Source organism: Molothrus ater, chromosome 12, assembly GCF_012460135.2.
Source record: "Molothrus ater isolate BHLD 08-10-18 breed brown headed cowbird chromosome 12, BPBGC_Mater_1.1, whole genome shotgun sequence".
In the NCBI taxonomy this organism is placed as follows: Eukaryota; Metazoa; Chordata; class Aves; order Passeriformes; family Icteridae; genus Molothrus; species Molothrus ater.
The window spans coordinates 12,091,324-12,114,290 of record NC_050489.2 but is presented as its reverse complement, the minus strand read 5'-3'; the positions used below and the strand labels follow the sequence as shown (position 1 = coordinate 12,114,290).

The 22,967-nt window shown below is 39.7% G+C and overlaps 1 protein-coding gene across 1 annotated transcript in view; it reads left to right on the top strand.

Moving 5' to 3' along the window:
- The first annotated feature begins 317 nt into the window (after positions 1 to 317).
- Positions 318 to 22,967, top strand: part of ESRP2 (epithelial splicing regulatory protein 2) — a 44,078-nt gene continuing 21,428 nt past the window's right edge. The window contains exons 1-6 of the mRNA XM_036390306.1: positions 318 to 393; positions 1,021 to 1,130; positions 2,189 to 2,341; positions 3,260 to 3,388; positions 21,457 to 21,570; positions 22,567 to 22,681. Of these exons, the coding sequence (XP_036246199.1) occupies positions 1,125 to 1,130; positions 2,189 to 2,341; positions 3,260 to 3,388; positions 21,457 to 21,570; positions 22,567 to 22,681 (517 nt within the window). The 5' untranslated portion in view covers positions 318 to 393; positions 1,021 to 1,124. The remainder of the gene's footprint in view (positions 394 to 1,020; positions 1,131 to 2,188; positions 2,342 to 3,259; positions 3,389 to 21,456; positions 21,571 to 22,566; positions 22,682 to 22,967) is intronic.

The following is a 22,967-nucleotide window of genomic DNA, read 5'->3' as shown; positions in this document are numbered from 1 at the left end:
TCAGGGATAAGAATCATCCCATACTCAATAACAGTCTGTTACACTGTTTCATTACCACTATATCCAAAGGATATAACAGAAGGAAAACGAATGGGGCTTTATTCTACCAAAAACTTCTGAAAATGCATTGACAGAGGAAAATATAGCTGCAGCATAAGTTCAGCAATGCTTGAAAATACAAAGCTGAAAATATTTTGAATATATAAATATATACATGTTACAGCTTAAAGTTTTCAACTTTCAAGAATTTGCCCTTTTGGTAACAAAGTATTTCCAGGATTGCTTCTCAGGCAGCTGCATGAGCTGCAGAGACAACAGCTGAGAGGTGTTTAACTGTCTTGTGATGCTCAGTGAGAAGTACCTGTGCAAGGTTTCCTGCATGGCCTCTGTCAGGTAAATACTTGTAACACATGAATTCTAAGATACCTCACATTGGACAGCATCCTTGAACTGTAGTTTGTTTTCACTGAAATAAATAGAATTAGTCTTGCTGGTGGTGTTTGCATGGGGAATCAGTGCTTGCTTGAAGGAGGTCCATAATAACTGCTACAATTAATCAATTATAAAACTGGAATTTTGAAAGATGATGAGAAAATGTGATTTAATATTTTAAGCCATCAGGTATTCACAGTTAAATGCCCAGCTCTTCATTTTCCCAGGATAGGCATCAGTAGCTAAATAGCAGCACCAATTTTCATTCAGTAAAAACTCTGTTTCAACACAACACTAATACTGAAATATAAACTGAAGACTTAATTAAACAAAAGAAAAATTATGACTAGTCTAACTTGCAGCATTTGGCCTTTAAAAATCATTAGTAACTCATCCATGGTGGCAGTAGAAAAAATAACTTTCAAAAGAGTTTAGAAGCCTTTTGATCTTTTTTTCTGCTTTAAAATCAATTTCAGTTTGAAAATATCCCTGAATTTTTTCTCAGTCCCCGATGTTAAAAATATTGCCGCTGCTGTTGAGCAGGAGTGCTTTCATAGCAGCTAAACTAGGTGATGTTTCCCGTTGTAGTCTCACCAGTGAAAGAGGAGAGAGGAGTGAAGAAAAGCTGCCCACCTTGGACTGCAGTTAATGCCCGGGAGACAGCTCCTTATCGAGCACGTGTAGGAGAGAAAATGCAGGTCTTTATACTGTGTTTTTGCAAAACTTCCTAGATACATCCTTTCTCAAAACAAAAAGAATTGTTTTCCTAAGATCCATCTTTACAAACTATATGAAAGACAGGGCCCAAATTACAAAGTACTCTCTGCCTGTAATACCCCTTAAAAATCCCTGTGGAATGCTACACTTTCATTACACATTAGCGTTGGTGTCGGTAGTTGGATACACACACAGCAACGTGCACAAAGGCCAATTACTTAGAAGCAGGTAAAGAATTTTCTTTCGTGGAATTCAGTGCTAAGTCACGTAAATTTTTTACTTTTAGCCACGTAAATTGTTCAGATTTGCCCCGAGCGGGGCGCGGGTCCGAGCGCACGGAGCCCCGGGTGCCCCGCACGCCGGGCGCGCTCAGCCCGCACCCAGCGCCGGGCGGGAGCCGCTGAACTGAAAGCAGGTAGAGGCACTTCCTGCAGGCAGAATTCAACAGAGAAAGGGAGTTTGCCTCTGATCTCCTTCAAAAACCAATCAGGCCGGATCAGCCAGGCGTTGATTCTCCCTCCGTCCCTCCTACACCTTTTCCAGAGGCCCAATGGCCTTGTCCCTTTGGGAGATTGACTAGAGTCACATGAGCTGCACCAAGGGCAGGTAACTCAGGAGAGGGGAAGGGGAAGAGGGAAGGAAAAAAAAAAAAAGGAGAGAGAGAGAGAAAAAAAAAAGCCCAAGCCCAGACTGAGCTGCCATGATGTCAGAGGGAGAGAAACCCACAGCTTGCTAATTTCACCTCCCAATCGGCCCCGGGAAGGAGATCACCGGGAACAGGTAGAGATGGGAGCTTTCTTTCTCCATGTTTTTTTTTTTTTTTTCCAACAGCCTAAATAGCTCTTTCTCTCCTCTTTATATTGTGACTCCTCGTTCGCTCCTTTTCCCTTTGATTACTTGGAGGTAGGGGGTGAGCCTTGTGGGATTTTTTTGGTTTAATTTTTTTTTCTTGTTTGTTAGTGTGTCTTTCTTTTGCTTTTCTTTTTTTTTTTTTTTTTCCCTCTCTTTTTTTTTTTTTGACCTCTGCTTTTGATTGTAGTTGTTTCCCCCTGTGGTCATGACGGCTTCGCACAGTGACTCTTTGGTGGTGTTGTTTGGGGCAACAGCTGGTGCATATGGGGCTAAACTGGGTTCGGATGAGAGGGAACTAATTCTCTTGGTGTGGCAAGTTGTGGATCTACAGAACAAGAAGGTATGGCTTCGATATCCGGGGCGAGGGCGCGTTCCCCGGCGGGGGCGAGCGGGCTGTGCCGGGCATCGCCGCCTGCCCGGAGCCGTTTGTTCATTTCACAAATGCACCGAGGGAAGGGAGGGGAGGGGAGGGCGCGGGGCCCGTGCCCGGGGCTCATTCCCTGCCCGGGGCTCATTCCCTGCCCGGGCCGCTCGCTCGGGAAGCTCCTTTTTGTTCCGTCTTCAGGGAAGGAGTAACTTTTCAAGAAAGTTTGACCGCTTCCATACCCCACTGCCCCGTCCGTCTTAAATCATGTGCAGCTTCGAGGATGTCTACGGACTTTTGAAGCTTTAAAACAAAAAGTTCCCCCGGGTGGCTCCCAGCGTGCTCGCTTCCCTGGGAGGCGGCTCACGGTCACCGTTGGACCCTTTGGGCCTGCTTTTTGTTTGTTTAACCAATGTTTGGATAACCTTTAAGAGAATATTGACTTCTTTTAATTCTTAGGCCAACCTAAAAGTCATGTCTAGTATTTTTTTTCTCCCCAAAAGCCCTATCATAAATAACTCCCTAGAGATGAAGGGCTTTGATAAAACAAACAGCACTATCAATTTCATTAGTGGATTCACGAAACTGCCTTTATATTAAGTGATCTTCCCTTTGTACGTAACAACTCCCGAAAAGTCGGTGCTAACTGCAAAAGGCCTCCCATGAAATGGGCTTGGATACTCCGAAGCAGAGAGCGTGGCTCTCCGGGGTGGGAGGGAAGAGAAACCGCGGCCAAAGGTTTCGATTTGTGAAATAGACAAATGCGTTTTCTCCTGGCATTTATCGGGAGGTGATACTGCACCTTTCTGATTTTTCTGCAGTCTCAACACAATGCTAGAAAGAGCTATTTCTATTGTTGCTCACTTTTGTCCATAATTTCTTGAATGTTTTTAGGTAGGGACACTACACAAATCCCTGGTGAAAGCAGACAACTTGGACTTAAGTGACCAGTGTCGCGAAGTCAGTGGCTTAACACCAGAGGGACTGGGCAAAGCTGAACCACTGGACCGGGTTCTTCAACAGGTGAGGTGCTTCTTTTGGGAGCAGGGGCTCTTCAGAGTGAAGCCTGTGAATGAGATTTAATGGATTTGAACAAGGAAACAGAATTTAGTTTTGTCTTTCACTTTGAAATCACTAGCAAGTTTTTGTGCTTGTTTTTAAGCTAACCCAAAAGAGACCTGAACCATTTGAAATGGGAACTCCATAAATCTGAAACAGTTGTGTATGATACCAGATTATTTGAGTTGATTCTGTGAGTCCTTGGAACATCTGACTTCTGTTTTTTTTTGATGGGTCTACTTTTATTGCAAGTTTCTTTTAAGCTTTGAAAGGGTAGGCCAGTAAGAGTACTGCTTAATAAAGCAGTGCTAATCAAACTTTCAGACTTCACATGGTACATTCTAATCTACAGGTTCACTGCTCTAATGGGTATTGATAAACTTTTTCTCATTTGTTATTCTTAAAATCAGCTGAAATCTTCAAGATCTTTAATGTAACATCAGATATGCTTGTTGTGTATCATTCTTTTCCAGATGAGATTAATGAGTGGATTATAAAGTGATTTGGTTTGATTATTTTCTAATGTCTGTAGTTTTGCTCTTTGGCTCATTTAATATCACATTGAGCCAGTAAATCTAACATTTGTATGATACTTACAGCTCAAGAGACTTATGCTACTTGAAAAAATTTAGTGCAAATTGTGTACACACAATGCAGTTCCCAAAAGTTTGCTTACTTTGACTGTCCTTTCTATGCATGAAATGTGCTTGAATGGAAAAATACAATAGTGCATTTTTGTGTAACATATAAACCTGCCTTTCCACACCTTGTCTGAATCATTTGTAGGTGTGTTTCAGCAAGAAACTTGCTTAGGCAGTAGAACAGGTTCATGTTGCTGTAATTTCTGGTGACACAGATAACTTGGCAGACTTGGTCCTAACCCTCTTTGATACTGCATGGTTAACACTACACTCTGGAGTGTCTTTGAACATGTAACTTCTATGTGGCTTAAAATCTGTCAGCATTGGCTGCAGTGGCATTTGTTCTACTTGTATTTGTTTTGTTAGAGTCCAGGACCAAGAGGTGATTGTCTTTTTATTTTTTGGGGGTTTTTGGTTGTTTTTTTTTAAAGCTCCATAATAACCCCTGAGAAAATGTGCAGCTGCAGGTTTGATCTTGTCCCAGATCTTGCACTAAAGACATCTGGAACAGCTTACCCTAGTACACTCTGTTTACCTTTATAACAGACACACTTTAATTATACCCAATACTTTATGAGAGATTGTATCTTATTGCCGTAAATTGCACTGTAGGTGGGTCTGCTTTAGCAAATAAAAGGAAATACTACCTTTGTGTGTAGGTGGGTAGAGACTCTTGAAAAACAACAATTTTTTTCCTTTTTGTTTGCATATCTATGCAACTAAATAATGATTTTGCTGTTAATTGTTGGATGCCTGTTGTGATGTGGCCAGTTCCATCATAAGTCTTCTGGAACACACCTTACCTAAACTCTTCTCCCTTCCCCTCTGTGTCCTGACTCCTGTGGGAATTAGGAAAGAATTAATTCAACTTCCCACTTGCAGTGGTGGCAAAAAGCAAAACCCCATATTCTTTATTAGTAAATCCTTTTCTGCATTTTTAAAGACAAGTCCATGGGATATTTTAATTGCATCATGTATTTTAAGGATCAGGTGATCCTTTCTCAGTTAAGCATCCTTAAAAAGGATCAGGTGATCCTTTCTCAGTTAAGCATTTTGATTAGCAAAAGCAACAGGTAGTTGAAGTGGTTATTTGAAGTGGAGGAGGAAAAGGAAGCAGACTTGTACCTTGATTTGAGATGATGTTATAGAGTACGTGAAATTAGCTTTCCACACCCTGCCTGGATTGTGGTAGAAAATTGATGATGCAGCTGAAAATTGCTCACCTTAGCACACATCTCAATCATGTAAATGAAAGTTGTGGTGCCCGCTTCTGGTTTTTTGCCTTGGGTTCCCAATCTCTACATGTAGAGGGAAGTGAGAACCACTGAGCACAAATCCATTGTAACTTTTATCCATGCTTCAGAGTCCTCTTTCAACTTCAAGCATTCTGTGGTTCTGAATCAGTGATTTGTAGCTGGTAAACAGCAGATCAGCTTCTGTGGGTCTGGAGTTATTCCCCTGACCACAGAAAGTCTCCTTCTATTGCTATATACTTCACTTTCCAGCAATGATGGGATCTACCAAAGGCCTGTAGTCTGTGGTCAAGTCTTTACTCTGCTTTTAACCAAGCACTTCATCTTGCACAGCTTACTACTTGAGTTTGTCTTGAAATTTTCTGAAATAGGGTTCCTTATCAATAAATTTTGGCTGTTGTAATTATACAAGGTAAAGTCCTGAAGCACACAGCCCCCAAATAACCAAGCTGTTTGCTGCAGCATATGCTCTGTATGTTTTGTTGCAAGGTTTTTAATACTGTACCTGCCCAGGGTAACAAGTATTTGATTCCAGAGGTACCACTGCAGTTATGGGATCCATTTGTGTTTTCTCATAGGTGATGTGCAGGGTTGTGATAGCTTTCCTTTGTGAGGGTGGAGTATGTACAAATGTCAGGGAAATAGTTAACCTGAAATTATAAAATGTGTGCCCTTTGGGAGCCCCTTGCTTGATGTATTTAGTTCAAAATGGTATTAATAACTTACCTCTGATGTGAGACCAGTAATGGTGAACTCACAGCTGCTGAGATGTTGCAAAAATGCTACTGAGTAGAAAACTGAGGATTTTTACTTAACAAAGTAGGAGATCTCTTGTTCAAGTGTGTATTTGGAACTCTCTTGAGCCTGTGATCTAAGCCTCTAAACATGTATCAACTACACTACTTACCAAAGGGAATAGTTTTCTTCCTGCATGACTGGGACATTCTTGCCAGTTTGATTGTTTAGATCCTCAAATCACAGGACTGGCTTATTTAGCATGTTATTTATATTTTTCTAGTTAATTGCTGTAGCTTAATAGTTCCCCACTTTGCAAGCTTTTAAGGGAGAGCAGTTATTCTCAGGTTGCTCTCTGAAACCTTGTAGGAATGGAACCTTGCTTTTAAAGAGCAAAACCAAAATGAACTTTGCCTTTCTCTCAGCCCCATTACTCTGTCATCAAAAAGCTGCCATCCTCATGTGCTTCTCTGATTGTAGCCACGGGGGCTCTAAGATAAAGATCCCATATGAAGTTGAAAGTGTTGTGGATTTCTTAATCCTTCCCATATAGAAAACCTGGCTGAATCAGCATGACTTGCCTTAAGACATGCTACTTTCCTTATGCAAGGCAATATTTGCATGTCTTCCTGAAAAAGGATGTCTAAGAAGAGTTAATAATGTTGGAGAACTGTCTGCAGTATTTAGCTGTAATTACCATCTTTCTTTGAACAATATACATAAAAAGGGAGACATTCTCATGTGAGACCTGGCTTTACTTTTGGGTCTACTAAAAACATTCAATTTTAATCTATGGATTGATATTAAAATATTAAAAATTTGTTTAAAAGACTCTCCTTGTCTTGCTAATTGAATATACTGAATCAAATATACCAGTGAATATTTTGATTCATATTCTTATACAGAGAGACAAAGCTGGGCCTTTCTCCCCCCACTACTCCCCTAAATAATGCTCAAATTGAAAATACTGAATGGTTGCCACTTTATCAGGTGATAGCAAATTGCCAGTTCCCTCCAGCATGTTTGGATGCCTATTGATCATCCAGCTGAGCTGCAGGTGCAATTTATTTTCAGCAAATTCAGCAAGAAACAAGCTGGTTAAATGAGCTTTTGGAAACAAATGGGATGGGGGGAGAGGTGGAAGAACTCATGAATTCCTCTAACCTGATAAACCGGTTACAACCCTTTTTTTAAGAGAAACTTGTTCTGCAGCTTCTTCCTCACAAAGTGCTAGCAGAACGTTTTCTTGGTTCCCTTGCCAGCTGTCACATCTTCATTTTGGTTAAATGATTTTTAAAATTTATTTTTAATACACCTCTCAGTCTTCAAACTGCAGAAAAATCTGAAAATGCGGGTGACTTTTTTTTTTTTTGAGTCCTACAGTTGATTTTCCAACTTCAGATTATTTGTTGACTGCATCACCACAATAAAACTTCTAACAGAGTTTGGAGTATTTGCTGGGTCTGAGCTCTGGTGGTTTGGAGCAGGTGTTTGGTGAATCTTTGGCAAGTGTTACCAGACAGGCTGCTCTGTCCACAACAAACACTTCGGGTGTCGTTTCACAAGATTTGGCTTCAGCAGTGAAGCCAACTTCTCCCCTGGCCCTACACCAGACTTTGCCATCTTTTTGTTGTGTCAGTAAAACCCTTTGTGAAGCTGTGCTGTAAACAGGATCACTGAAATGAGCAGATGGGGTGGGAACTTAAAACTGCTTTGCTGTCCAAGCTCACATCCTGTGAAACTACACCCTTTGGTTGTGTTTTCATGATCCAACATGTTTGATGGCGATACCAGCTTAAGCTGTTTCTGCTCCTGAGCACTTCAGTGGCAGCTTTCACTTAGGCAGGTGCTGCTACATGGCCCTCCCTCCTGCATTCTGCCTGTACAAAAGTCTTTGGGGCTGCAGATGGAGCTGGAGCAGGGCACTGTTCTGAGTTGAAGGCAGTTCTGGTTTGGAGTGGTTCTGTCTGATGCTCATGTGGCCGATTAGGAAGTTTTCCCAAGGGCAGCCGTAGCACGAAGGTGTGGGTGAAAGGAGGGTAACATTTTAAGACAGGTAGGGCACTGAGCAATTTATGTGAAACTGTGGCCTTGGTTTGGCATCAGCAGTGAGTGATGAGGATTTCCTGATAGACACAAGGGCCTTCAGGTTCTCAAGGTAGGTAAGTGATAGATTCCTGCTCTTACAGGAGGCCTGAGTGTCCTGTGTGCAGGTAGCCTTATGTAGAGTTTTCACATTTATTATCATCCAATAGCTCCCTATTTTCACTGAGAAATGTAGATGAGGATTTCTTAAATTATGTTGCATACTTCTCATTGGAATATCACCAGTATTTACTGTAAGGAATTACGGATGTGCTAATGCTTCCCGTAGCTGTAGGACAGTGCAGTGTGGATTTTTATTGTTCTTTTAGCTATGGCTAACTTTTTTTTTTTCAGAACCTTGGTTGCAATTCTATTGTTGATGTCCTAGATAAACTAATTTTGTCTTTACAAATTCTCAGCACTACCCAGCTCTGTAACCCACTACATTGTTCTTGAAACACTCAAATCTGTTCCCTCAAAAAGGCCAGAAAAGACTTGATAGCATAAACAGCTCTGTTATGTATATTAAATATATATATGTGTATACAGAAATAGGCGTATGTAGATCATGGGAATCCATTTGTTATTGGTAGCACTTGTGTTCTCTTATGTTGTGTGGAAAAGCAGTGACATTCGCTTCTCCAAAGGCTGCAATACTTTTATCTGAATTCCTCAAGTATTCCCTGTAGGAAATAGTAAGGTTCCTTTGCTTTGTTCCAGTATTTAGGTGCGTTTCACTTCTGAATGAGCAGAGAATTAGATAAAAGAATTTGTCTAAAGCTGTGTATTCTTTTTCTTATGGGCATAAAATTGTGGTAGCCTTGGCAAGCTGGGCTATCTTCTCTTAAAACTCAAAGTGCCAGTATTAATGAAAAGTAAATAATTTGGCCCAGTGGTCTGAGGATATGAGTAGACTTTTCTGTGATAGCAGATGTTGCTACATTTTCTGGTGAAGTGGAACAGTAGCAATTAATTACCAAGTCTGGGATTAGCATATATTGACAAATAAACTTTACTATGAGCTTGCAGAACAGCTTGAGGTGCCTGTCTTCACAGGGAGTGATGTGCCATGTTTGTAAACTGTGTCACTAATACATTTGGATGTTTCTACAGCTATAATATTATGTTTGAATACATGAATTTCTCTTGAAATTGTTCTTGTGGTTTTTTTTTAACATCATTGAAAGACAGCAAAATAGAGGGTAGAAGCATTTTAATACAAAGATTGCTGGATTGCATGATGCTCAGGGACTTTGAACTTCTTTCCTCTAACTTGCTCTCAATAGCTACTGAAAAAGTCACTGGAAATGTGTTAATGAATTATTGTCAGGGGTTTCAAAAGTAGCTGAGGAATAAATGAAGCATAAAGGATTTTAACATGTAGATGGGGCATTTAGTGACATGGTTTAGTGGTCAACTTGGTGCTGTCAGGTTAATGGTAGGACTCAATGATCTTGAAGATCTTGTCCAACCTAAATGATTCTATGATTTGCATTCTATGATTTTGGCAGTAATTATGTGTGCAGTGCTTCTATCTGTTCTTGAAGTTAACATGGAAGCAGCTTAGAAAATTTTGTGTGCATTTGTCTGCAAACCTGTGCTGTTTCTCTCTTCCTCTGGTAGCATTTTGAAAGGGTTGCACACTTCCTCAATCTGTATGTTGGTTTACTTTATTTTTCCCCCCTTTCAATAAACCATCACTCTTCAGTTACATATGGTTATACAAAACCATATATAACCATAGATATGGTTGGGTAGCTGAGTGCTGCCAAAGGAGGGCAATGTCTCTGTCAAACTCTTGCAGAACTTCTTTTCTGAGCAGTTGGGTTTCAGACTGATGTACAGTTGCTAGAGTTGATACTGCTAGCAAAGCAGTGCTGTGGCCAGAACTAAAAATGCTGATTAAAAATTAATTTTTTAGCATCATAATGTCAATCCTCATGTCAGTCTCATTTTATAATTTCTGTGGTTAAAAGTGAAAATTTGATGTCTCTTAATTAGAAACAAAACCAGTAATTTTCCCTCACATTCATGTCTTTGCCATCTCCTCTCTGCTCTGACAAAGTTTTTTCTTTCCTGCAGAGATATCATGTTGTTTTCTGTTAGCTACAACCTTATTCCAATAAAAAGGAGGAAATACTGATGCTCTGAAAGACACCTTGACATGTGTTCTAGGAGAGTCTTGAGTCAGAAGCCATGTTTGTTCTACAAACCATATTTCAGTGCTTTGCTCTGATAAATCTGTGGTGATGTTCTCTAAACTGTTCACAATTTGCTCCAGTGTCCTTCTATACCTCTGTTCTTGCTTTGTTCACAAACAGCTGCTTTGCTTATTTGTCCCTCATTCATTAAATCCACATGCTGTAAAGGTAGATATGAGTTATGGGATAATATTAAGCAAAAGGTATTGGGAATTGAAATTGAAATGATCACCCCTTTTGATGAGAGACAAAACAAAACAACTAAAACCAACTCTCTCACTTCCCCCAAACTTCTATTTCAAAATATTTTGCTTTCTCTTTCCTCCTGCTGACTTTCTTTGTAGAGCTGCAGTGGGAAGAGTGTGGCAAAAAAGGATTGAGAAATGGATATTTTATTAACACTAAAATATTGGTTAGAAACTTAAGGTTAAGAAACAGTTGTATTCTTCTTGCAAAACTTGGCTCCTGTGATGATTTTGGACACCTGTTAGCTTAAAATGAAAGGTTCTGTTGCTAAAGGTCTAGGACAGTCTCTGAATTTTGTTATCATTCTTATTGAATTCAAATCAAAACTTAATCAGTGAGGTTTCCATTCTCTGGCTCTTATTCTAGAGAAATGTAAGCGTGTGCTTTAGCATTACAATGAGCTGTGTCGACATTGGCAGTGTGTGGAATTAATTCTGCTGTAACTTCTTTAGATGTTTACGTGCCTGGTAAGTAAGTCTGTTGCAGTGAATTGCACTAAGAGGAAAGTAAAACTATAGTAATGTTACTTGAAAATTAAAGTGAAAAAACCCCTGTGGAAGTTTTGCTGTGTAACCAGACCTTATTGTAGCTGAAAGTTGATTTAAGTTAACTTTGCAGCTTAAGAAATACACGAGACATTGTATAACACACCAATCTCCTCTTGAATCAAATCCCATTGGATTGGAGGGGGATGGTGAGAGATACAGAGTTGGAAATACATAACTGGCACAAGAATGTGACTGTGACAGAGTTTTGCAGTTTGCTTGATTGGTAGCTTGAGTGTCTCAGTGTTATTTCTTACAACAAAATTAAACTTACACAGGACTTCATATTATTGTAAAGTATGTGAGATGGCACCTTGTAAATATGAAGTGCAGAAGAAAACTGCAGTTCTTGTGGTTATGCTTAAAGAAACAAAAGAAAATATAAATCAACACCCTTTCTCTGTAAGTCTCAGATGCTAAGATTTGATCACAAGGAGCTGTGACTTGCTTCACATTCAGACAAATTCATGTCAAGTCTTTCCAGTCACAAGTAACTTGCTTTGGAAGCAGTAAGTTACCTGAAAGGGAGGATGTAGTTCTGTAAGAGGAAGCAACATCCAAATAGTGGAACCATTAATGTCCTTGTTCTGTGTTGGCCAGGTCTGAATCCCTTGGAAGGCCAAGTGTAAATTTTGATATTACTCAGTTGTGAACTGCTAAAATCATATCTCTAATAGTTTCTCACTCTCATTTTTCCTTTTGAGTCATTACCAATTTTTGATGCTTGCCCTAATCTGTGACTTGAAAGTTTGAGAGATTGAGGGCAAACTGATTTAGGGATCTAATTCCACTTGTCCTTTATGTATTTGTGAAAGCATGTTTGTACAAGAAAGGGAACACTCCCCCATTTACAAAGCAATGCAGAGTCAATTTAAGAAAGGTTGACTTTCTTTTGCTGATATTTGTAAGGGTTTGATCAAGAATCACTTGGATTCTTACATAAGCAAAGATACTTCATAGATTTCAAGGCTGTTACTCAGGAAAGTCCATGCTTATTATATTCTTACAGTAGAAGTTTAATGGAGAAGCAGGAGCATGAGAAAATCATGCAGGAAACCGGGTTGTGGATAATAAGTGTCTCTTCATTCTTTTGGTGTTGCCTCATCTTTTTACTTTCCCTGAGTATTACTAAGAAAAAAAAACCTTGAGAAACAGCCTACAAGAAAAAAATGTTTTAATTTTGCAGGCATTGGCTATTCTCCTACAACTGGTTAAGCTTGTACTACAAACAATGAGGTAGTGTTGAGTAAATAGAGCAGTACCAAGCATTACAGTCAATAGAGCCAGTGCTAAAGATCACATTGCTAATGAAAGTTTGTCCTTGAAACAGAGGTGAGTGGGAGTGGGGGAGGTATAGAACACTGAGAGAGAGCTTGTGCTTATATCAAGACTTTGGGAAATGTTGCAGTCATGGCATTAATTAAACCTAGAGTTTGGAAAGTATGTTCAACCTTGTCTTTCAGGCTGTAATGACTTGCTCTGTGAGTTGAGCTGATAGCAAGCAGCCTGTGAGGACTGTGAGGCACCATTGTAAACCTGTTTGAAATGTAGGTAAAAGGTTGACAGAGTAGGGATTTTTTTGTATTAGTAGTATTCAAAATTTTCTTTTTGCTTAAAATCAGACTTAGGTAATCATTTGTTAGCACAGATTATTCATATTTTGCAAGATATTTATATTTTTGTGTTATTTTGTTGGTTTTGATAGCTAAGGCCTCTTTCACACAGATTAATTTAAAGTGAAAACATAGTTTATCTCAGTAAGTGTTTCTTTATTTAGCAGTTTCCTGACACATAATGTAGTAGTAAAGTAAGTCCACAAACTCTGAAATTCTTATGTTGCTGGACTGGGGTGCTTTATCTTACACAAGGCTAACTTCAAGTAGCTTATTTGTGGAGTACTCTGCATATTTCAACACTCTCTTATTAAAACAGGTCGTGCTTTTGAAGATAAAAGCCTGTGACCTGATTGCTGTGACATTCAGATGGCCTGAGCCATGGTCTTGCCTTTTATGCTTAATGCATTACCTGAATTAGATGCTGTAGATACCATAGCTGGGAAGCATGCAAATAGTCTGGTGTTTCAAACTTCCATCTAAGAAATAATTAATCAAAAATGGTCATAAAGTGCTCAAGTGGCATGGCTTGGACAGATCTTTGTCATGGCAGAAGGTTAGATGTTTGCATTCTTTCCTAGGAAGAATTAAAGCATTTAGTTAGCTATTGTTTACTTTGCTGCACAAAGACCCAGGTCCAATTAAAATGAACCACAGAAAGAAATAGTGTGGAAGTTTCATCTTTAAAACAGTTTACCACAGCCCTGAGTAACGATGGTCTGTTTTCTATGCTCCACAGAGTATCACTAGACAGACAAACCATGACAATTGTTGCTCTGTTTCTGTATTTCATGTTCCACCTGTTGCTGAACAACGCTGAACAAACTTATTTTTATGCAGGAAATTAGCTGTAGGCTACTCTCACCAGCTAAGTTTAAAGTTGCCAGTCCCTCTATTAATTCTGAAGGAGTATAATGAATTTTAAAGGAATTTTCTCTGTTTTATTGAGTGAAAGGATGCAATAAATTTGAAGAATACTTTCCATTTTCCACCTTGAAGTCTTGCAGTAATTATAAGAGGTGTCTGGAGGCCTTTCTTTCTTGAGAGAACTGTGAGGTGACAACAAGGAGGACAAGGTGGTATTACTTCTTGTAACTTCAGCTTCCCAACCAAGTAAAAAATAAAAGTGACTATCATAAATACACTTAAAAACATAATTCTGTGTTTTTCAACTACTACTTCTTTTGAAGAAGAATTCTTTTGGAATTTCACGGCAGAGCCCCAAGCCTAGGATAGCTGAGACCCTGTTGTCACCTTTTGCTCATGGCATGAGTGGCAAAGAATTCATTTCTTTCTGTGAGAGAGGCAACAACAGGAGTTTGTCTAAATAAGCTGCTGCTGTGGAGGAAACTGCTTTGGAACAGCTAGAGAAGCAGCAGGGTGTGCAGCACCTGGTCTGGACCTCTGTTCAGGAAATAAGACAAAGTGACAGCAGATTATCAGGTGTAAGAAGCAGCATAATGTAGTTGAGGAGAAGGCAGTCTCCAGTGCTTGAAGCTCAGTGCCACATCCTGCCTCTCCTTGAGACTTAGTAGGGTAAATTTGCTCTTACACTTGCAAATTCCAAGATGGATCTGTACTCTAACTGGTTTTGGATATGTAATGTCTGTCTTGAGTACATTTGTGGTGGCCTTTGTGACTGATTGGTCCTTCTGTTATTTAATGTAGTTTCTAGGCCATCAAGAGGTATAAGGTGATATGTAACTTGACTGGTCATACTGAGCAAAATTAGATTCTCTGGCAAGCTGGAAATGAATCCTATGCTTTTGTCCAAGCTAGTCTGCAGTCACTAAATAATCTCAGGCATTAGTGTTCAGTAGAGCAAATAATTGCCTTCCTCCTAATAGGAGAAATCAACTGGCAATATTATTTTTGAACATTTCCAGTGAATGAACCTGGGCTGCCTCTGTCATCTCCTGCATGTTTGCCCAGCAATGAATTCAAACCAAGGGGCAATTTCTTTTTCATGTTTATGTCTGAATGGTATCTAAATATGGTATTTTTACCCCTGTTTAGTTAGAAGGGGAAAAGAAGTTATTTGTAGCTTGTGGCTACACTGGGGCTTTTTTCTTTTATTTCCATACAGCAATTTCAGTACAAGGTCACCATGTATCCATTATCAGCCATGTGGAATATCAGTTAACAGATGAACAAAGGCAAGGGCTTACTATAGGATTCTCTGTTTAAAAAGTTACCCAGCACAATAAAGGGTTATCATACTTGTAAATAGTGCTGAAATGCAGTCTGTGCACCTCCCAGTAGTATTGACATGCTTTAAATTCCTCCATTGCATGGATAAGGCTGACATTATCAACAGGGTTGGAAGAGTGAAGGAGCAGAAGACTGCTCATGGAGAGTATTGTAAATAAATGTGACACCCTCATGGGTGTAGGAACTGAGGCACAAAGACCAAGTGAAAATATTTCCCTAGGCTGACATGTCATGGTATGTTGTGTGTGTGTGCAAGCCTTGTATACCAAAGCCATGGCTTGTTACTCCTGACTTTTCTCATGCTGTATTAGACCCTTTAAGTCTTCGGACAAACTTCAGGATTCAGTGATACTCCAATCTTGCTTATGTTTTAGTGGCAGACAGGTTCTGTTAATGAGATTTGGCTGCATCTCAACTCTTGATTTCCTTCACTTCCCTCCATCCTGGAAAACATGACCTTTCCCAAAAACCCCCAGCCCCTCAGGTACGCACTGTGGTGCCATTGGTGTCCTGATCTTTGGTGGAGCTGCAGAGTGGGCAAAATAGAGTCCAAAGTGGGGAGAGTCACACAACAGCTGAGGCTGGAAGGCACCTGTAGATGTTGTCCAGCCCACGCCCTGAAAGCAGGGACACTTGAGCAGGCTGCCAAAGACCATGGCCACTTGGGTCTTTGGTATCTTCAACGATGAAGAACCTGCAACTTTTCTCAGCAGCCTCTTTATTGTTCATCTGCTGGAGATCTTCTTTCAGGAACCACACCTGCGACTGTATAATTGGGTTTGGGTGTTCTCTGGAATAAATTGTAGAGGACTTAGCATAAAATCAGGCTTTGAGGCAACAACTGCAGTGCCTTTTGCCTGTTGAAACAGAACTGGGAATAGAAAATCTTTACTGAAACCTTTTTGAAGATTATCCTTTGTTTTCCATGCTGCTATAGCTGAAAGAAGACTGGTCATTGTTATACGCTCAATGCTACAAGCAAAGAGTGACTCACACCAAAAGCCTGAAAGAGAGTCTAAGGCTCTAATGTTGTGAATTGCAGTAATGTCTAATAAGTGATGATGATTTTTTTAAAATACAAGTTAGACTGGAAAACATCCATGGTTATAAACAGTATGGCTTTAGTCATAGGTTTGCACAAAGGAGGACAAAACTTTTTTCTTCTCAGGGTACTTTACAGATCTGTGGAATCTTATTTTCACTTTCTCTGGAACAGTTTCATTTTAGCAATATGAGGGGTTTTTAAGCTCAAGGGAATATGTCAGAATGTAAGTCCTAAGTGAACCAAAATAAATTTTCTTCTAAGTTATTCCTGAAAGTTTTCTTCTTAATAATGACCAAAAACTGTCTTTCCTGAAAAAGTTTTATTGTCAGGGTTTTTATTTGTTTTGGTGGTTTTTGTTTTGTTTGCTTGGGCTTTTTTTGCAAAACACTAATCTAGAATGTTAAACCTGTTCCAAGTCTTTCAACAGGCTTTAAGCCAAATCAATTATCATCTCTCTGCCTCATGTCTCAAATTTTGACTGGACCAGATATGATCTGTTCACCCTCCCAAGTCTAAAGATGGCATGGATGAAAAAATGAGCACTTTTTGATATGCTGATCTGGCAGAAAGTAGACCATGCAATCACCAAATTGTAAACTCTGGGCAGTTTAGTAACATCCTGTTGATGCTACTGGTTTGAAACCAGATCCCTACACCATAAGGACCATTCTTTGTGCAAAGAATATTGATAAATATAACTCATCTTTCTACTTGAAAATAGATTCAAGTCTAGCTTAAGTGTGGACTACAAGCTAAGCTGTTTTCTGGATTTTTATGTGATATTTTAGCATGGCACTCCAGACCTGCTTAAACTGCAAGGATGCTTTTAATTCTGAAGCTCTGTGAATGATTTTATCTTGTCTTAGCTGTGATGGGTCAGTAGGGCCAAAAGAAGCAAAACAGAGAAATTCTGTGCATGACTAAAGGAAGGGATGCTGCTTTAAAGACTGACTAGCAGCTTGGAAATCTGATGCATAAGGGGCAGCTGAATTTTCTGTTACTTCTCAGAGGTGATTTGAAGAAAAAAATCCCCCAGAGTGCCATGGTGTTTTAGAAATGGTTCTATTTGACAGCATGGGTGCATTCTGTGCCTGAATTATCTCAGTGTTTAATTACCATGCCAGGCACAGATACAGCACAGATGCAGTGGCCTTTCTCAAGGATGACAGCTATTTTTAGTAAGGAAAATGAGACTATCCAAATAGACAGATGTTTATTTTAGTTTTTTGTGCATCATAACTGTAGAAAAAGCTTAATGAAGAATCTTCTTGTTTCTCCAAGATCTACATCTTAGTTCAGCTATATTTAAGGCAACACAAAGTGGGCTGTTATTTTAGTCCCTTGAGATTCATCAGTATAAAACACAGCAGCTTGTTCTGGCTTTCATCCAGCTTTGCTGCTGGCAAAACATGTCTCTTCAATCTCTTTGTACTCTCAGCTACATGACCAAAATCCTGTTTAGCCAGTTTTTCAAACTGCTGTTCAAAGTCTGTCCTTCCCTCTCACCACCTTTTCTCTAAGAACTGATTTAGGTTTCAAGGAGGCAAGTATACAGAACAGCTTGTTTGATTCTTCCTCTTCCCTCTGTTCAGTTTTTAATCTTGGTGTGGAATTATTGAACAAATTCCTTTAAATAAGGAATGACTCATCAGAGCTTTGCTGGAGAGACTGATCTGGTGGAATAAGCAAGAGAGGTGGAGGATGATGCTAATAGACTGGTTCTTGCAGTCAGAATGAGGGCTGGTTGCAAGATGCAAACAGGTAATTAGCAGTGTGTAAGTGCTGTGGAAGGAGCAGAGGAGCAGGGCAGACAGGGTGTGTGAGCTTGGTGGGGGCAGTGTTAAGGTGGGGCAGCTTTGCCTGCTGAGGTGGGGGCGTGCTTGGACGGCAGCATGAAGGTGAATGACAGCAGGTAAATAGCTGAGATGGATTTTATTAGTGGAGTGAAGGAGAGGGGATGGAATTTATGAAATGACAGAGTTGTGGACAGGTTGTTCAACATGTGAGACAGAAAAACGTAATGTAAATCTGGTGCTGGTCTTAACTTGTCCTGTGCTTGCTCCATTTGGGTGGATGCTGGTTCAAGGCTGGCTTTTGAAATGCTGCCTGCAATCTGTGGCGCAAGAAAGGAGGCTGAAGATGGCTTTTCCTGGGCAGTGCTGAATTGCTTAACTGGTGTGGCTTGTTGTGCTGAATAATGTGGCTTTACAAACACATCTGCCCTAGCTGCTTTAACAAGTTTGACACATGTGTTACGTGTATCTATTGCCTGAAAGACTTGAGGGTCCAGTGTAATCTATAGCAGCAAGAGCTGGTCCACAGCTATGCCTCTCATACTCAACCTCTGCAGAATTAGGAGACCTCTCCTAATTGGGTGAAAGAAGCTACTTCAGGCTAATCTCAAATATCTGTCATTCCTCTGGGGCTATTTTGCCCCATGCTCTGATCCTGAGTGAATCTTCCCAGTCATTCTGCTACCCCCTCCTCTCCTCAGTTAACCCATGCCATGGTTGAGCTGGTTTGGATAACAAAGATTGCTTATGTCTCCTGACTATTCTTTCCAGTCTTCTTGCCCTCTTCCAGAGCAGTACACCCCAAAGTTTGAAACAGGCTGGTTTTAAAATAGGAGTTTCTAAATAAGCTCCCAGCAAGTCTTGCCAACCTTGTGGCAGTTTATCTAAGGCACTTTAAGCTGCTGGCATTTGGTAAGAAAAGTAGAGTATTGTTTTGACATGTTGATTGTTCCACTGGAAAGGAGTTTGCAATGTTGAATGTTATCACTGACATTTAATAAATATCCAAATACTAACGCTTGGTACAAATAAAAAACAAATCCTGATCCTTGGGAGTTCTTTAAACCTTAGTACAGTTGGAATTCTAGGCTTATCAGTGTCCTTATGCAATATTTTACTACTCTGGCATCTTCTCAGTAGAGGCTTCTGAAAATATCTGTGTTTTCTTTTCAGCTGTAGGTTGTGTGGGAAACACCACCTGGAAAAAATGTGAATGTTTCAGTGCAACAGTCTTGATTTTTACTAATTTGACTTACACCATTTGACCTGAGCATTTCCTCCCTTGTGCAAACATTTTTCTCCTTTTATTTTCTAACTTGATGACGTCTTTTTGATCTACAGTTCTTACATTTTATGTGTACAGCAGGAGGCTGCTTACATTTGCTGCTTTCTTCAGATTGTGTGGGTTAGATTTCTTCTTGTATCTGATCAAAATAGCTCCCTAACTGCACTCCCTGTATTGGCTCTTGAGCACCTCCAGTAACAAGGGTACAAAGTTGAAGGTTTGGGGAGTGTTTTATTGCTGTTCATCAGTAAGACTCTGCTTCCTTTCAGCAAGAATCCCTGTGCACCCCCTCTGGAGGCTGATTCCTATCACCATTTCCAACCCCTTTTTACAAATATTTGCTCTTTACTGTGTGCATTAGTTAAACAAAAAAAAAAACCCTAATAAGTTGCTGCATTTAGTAAGAAAGCAATTCTCATGTGTATTATTGTGGTGAGAATATTTGTTGTTGGTCTGTGACTGTGGCCATCCACAGAACTACTTTTCTGAAGTGATTCCTCTGGAGTCCACTGGAATTTTCTTCTTTTTCTGATGTTTACACATCAACTGAGGTATTTTGAGCACTCTCAGATCTCAATTTTCTGACTTTAAATCATCTTTGAACAATAACTGGCTTTAAAGCCTCAGATTCTTCAAGACTTCAGCTTGTGGTAGGACCACAACCTGCACTAGCAATTGGGAGGAAACAGACTTTGGGAATCTGCAAGTTTGGGTTGGTTGATTTTTAGTTAGTTATTTTGTCTGTTTGTGGTAGTTTGTTCTTTTTGTGTGTTTTGGTAGTGTGCAGAGAATTGCATTATAAAGGTTTTTGTTTTGTGGGGCTATTCACCCTTCTTACAGTTTCAAATATGTTCTCTGCTATTTAATAACTTCACTTTATAGATATGTTCATATCTATATCTGTAAATATATCTGCAAATGAAGTAACTTAGCACAAGGTGCTGAGCTGAGTGCCCCTCCTTACCCAGCTTTGCCCCTCAGTTCCCTGTTTTGATGTATAGTACCCAGTACTACAGGATTCTGAACTCAGAATGGTAGTGGAACTCTAGCTGCCTAAGCCTAGAAAAGGGCCTGGGTTGGTTTGAGCAGGTATTTTGAAATAAAGCCTGGGTAATCATGTCTCTGCTCCTTCTAAATCATGTTCTAAATCATGTTCAATACACGTGTTTTCCCTTGTGGAGCCTTACCTTTGGGCTGCAGGTGCTGCAACACTTGCTCACACTGTGAGCTCTGTGTAGCTGTGGGATCAGGTCATTAGGACATCACCTTTCCTGAGCAGAGACTGTAATGATGTAGTGTCACATGTGTTGTGATAAAACAAACCAACTCTCTTTTCTCCCCATACACAGGTTAAAAGACTGCACAAAGATATTGTCTAAGTCTCAAGCCGACTTGTAATTTGCTTTTGGGGTGGTTGTTTTGGAGTTATAAGCTGTTGCTGAGAGCAGTGGGTGGCTACTGCATCATGATTGTAATTATTGCTTGTTTGTGAGGTGATGCTTTCCTGGGAGGGAGTAGCATCAAGAGGGAAGCTTAGAATAATTACATTTGTCCCCTTGAAAATTAGTTAACAAGCTACTGCTTACTGATACATGTAGGTACTATAATATGCTAGCTGACTTATTAGGAGCTAGGAATTTAACACTGGTATAGAGTAATAAAAGGCTGGAAACTGTTATCTAAGGATGGAAAATAATGTAGAATAAGACAGCTGGAGCCCTTTCCTCTTGAGAATTACTCTGCTGGGGGTTAGCCATCCTAGAGCTCGGAATAATTTTTTTAAATCTAGTATTCATAACACTTTATCTGTACCAAGAACTTTATTAGCATGGACGTGACTTGATTATAATTTTACTTTTGAAGGTATTAGATCACTATTTGTTTGGCTTTTCTTAATATATGACTTTTGAAACATTATTAAGTCCTGATGAGTATGTTTTTTGCTTTTGAACCAAAAAATTATTAAGGATATAATCAAAGTCAGAGGTGTTATAGGTGAAGAAAGGATATTGCAAAATCAATATTGTGATTTATCTTCAAAGTTCTTTCAAATATTTAAGAACTTAAATTATAGTTAGTCCAGATTCTGTACATTACCAGTATAGTATGATCACTTTTCATATGAACTCATAATTCTGCCATATCTTCCTAATTACTCTTTTGTTTTACTATATTCTGGGTGTTCTTGTTTGCTATTCCACAAATGCAGTTTATTTGCCTTCTTTAATCAGGAGCCCATGTCTGTTCTCCATCATGTTTTTGAAAAAACTTTTACAAAATGTTGAATTACTTTATCTCGTTTTAAAAAAAGTGCTGAAGTAATGGCAAATGCATGAAATTATCAGTCAGTACAATGAAATTTTTCACTTTATTTTCCAGTTTAGTCAGCTGGTATCCAGTGATTTGAAAGTACTTGGAAGGAGCTCTTACACACTCTGCAGTGATGGCCAGTTACTCATCCGACAAGTTCTCCACCCAGAAACATCCAAGAAGGTACAAGATCAGAACTGGTGCAGAGAGGCAGTGCTGGGAGGGGAGTGACACAAGGGAGCTGGAGTGTCCCAAGACTATTGAAGATGATCCCCTCCCTGCCTGAGCCCTGAGTAGCTCTTTTAGGCACTTGCTCTCGAAAGTCAGCCACACTACTTGGACTCCCAGATGAGCAAAAGGAAGAGGAAAATTAGGAAAAACAGGATAGAGACAGAAGCAATACTAGTCCTTTGAATTCTGTGTGTAGAGTGGAAACAGAGGTACAGATCAAACCCCAGCAGAAGTGATGGAGAGCTATTGCTTTGCTTAGGCTTCTGTTAAACCAGTGTCCTCTGGAGCGTAAGCACCCAGGTGGTGATGTGGCCTGGCAGTGGTTCTCCATTTGCATTTATTCAGTGGAAAGCAGAGCTGCATCTTGTTTGCTATTCCCACATGAAGCAGCAGTTTCTGCTCCAAGTTCCTGGAGGGTTTAGAACACCCTGTCATGCGTAGGGAGGAGAACCTTGCCTTTGTGCAAGGTGGTGACTCTTGAGTTTGTTGGCTTAGCAGGGTCTGCAGGAGCCCCTCAAGAATGAGAGATGCTAACATAGAAGTTGCTGAAAGAGATTTTGTATTCTGTGACAATATTTATTTAAAATTTGTCATCGTGGTTTGGTACAAACCTGCTTTTCAGTGTAGCCGCAAAAGATAAAATAGTGTCAAAAATGGGAATTAAACAGCAAAATGTAGATATTTTAAAATATTTTTTCCCAGACATCCTTTCCAGCTGTTTTGCATGACTCTGACTCCCAGAGGCTTTGACTTTGTTCATGTAGACATCCAGTTCTGTAGAGTTATGGAATTTGAACTGTGTTACAAAGGAACCAAACTGCTCCATCACATACAAGCTGGTGATGTGGAACTACCTGATTTCTGAGAGTGCCTCATTCCGTTCAAAAGTATTAATTGAAATTTAAAGGATTAGCATGTATAAAACAAATATTTTTGCCTTCCTTGTAGAACTTCTTGTTGTCAGACTGCTTCTATTCCTTTTATGATCTGCGCAAAGAATTCCACACTTGCTACCCTAGTTCAGCCGCCGTGAAAGACCAGACTATCAAGACCATGGCAGAATGTATCCTTTTGCTGCAGCTTATATCCCACAATCTGGTCAGTTCCTTGAGTTTTATCTCCGTGATTGTAACAGAGTTTAGAAGAATAAAATTAGATGTGGGTTTTATAAACTCACAGGTAAGGTGAAAGGAGTGTCTACTTAAGTGTGTGTCAGGGGAGTGGCTCTGCTTGTAATTTTTTTTTCTCCAAATTGAATCTAATTGATTTCTAAACCATATTTAGTAAATATGCCAAAGAAAAGCATCACTTGCATTGGTACTTGATCTTAAAGGAAAAGCTGAGCTGTC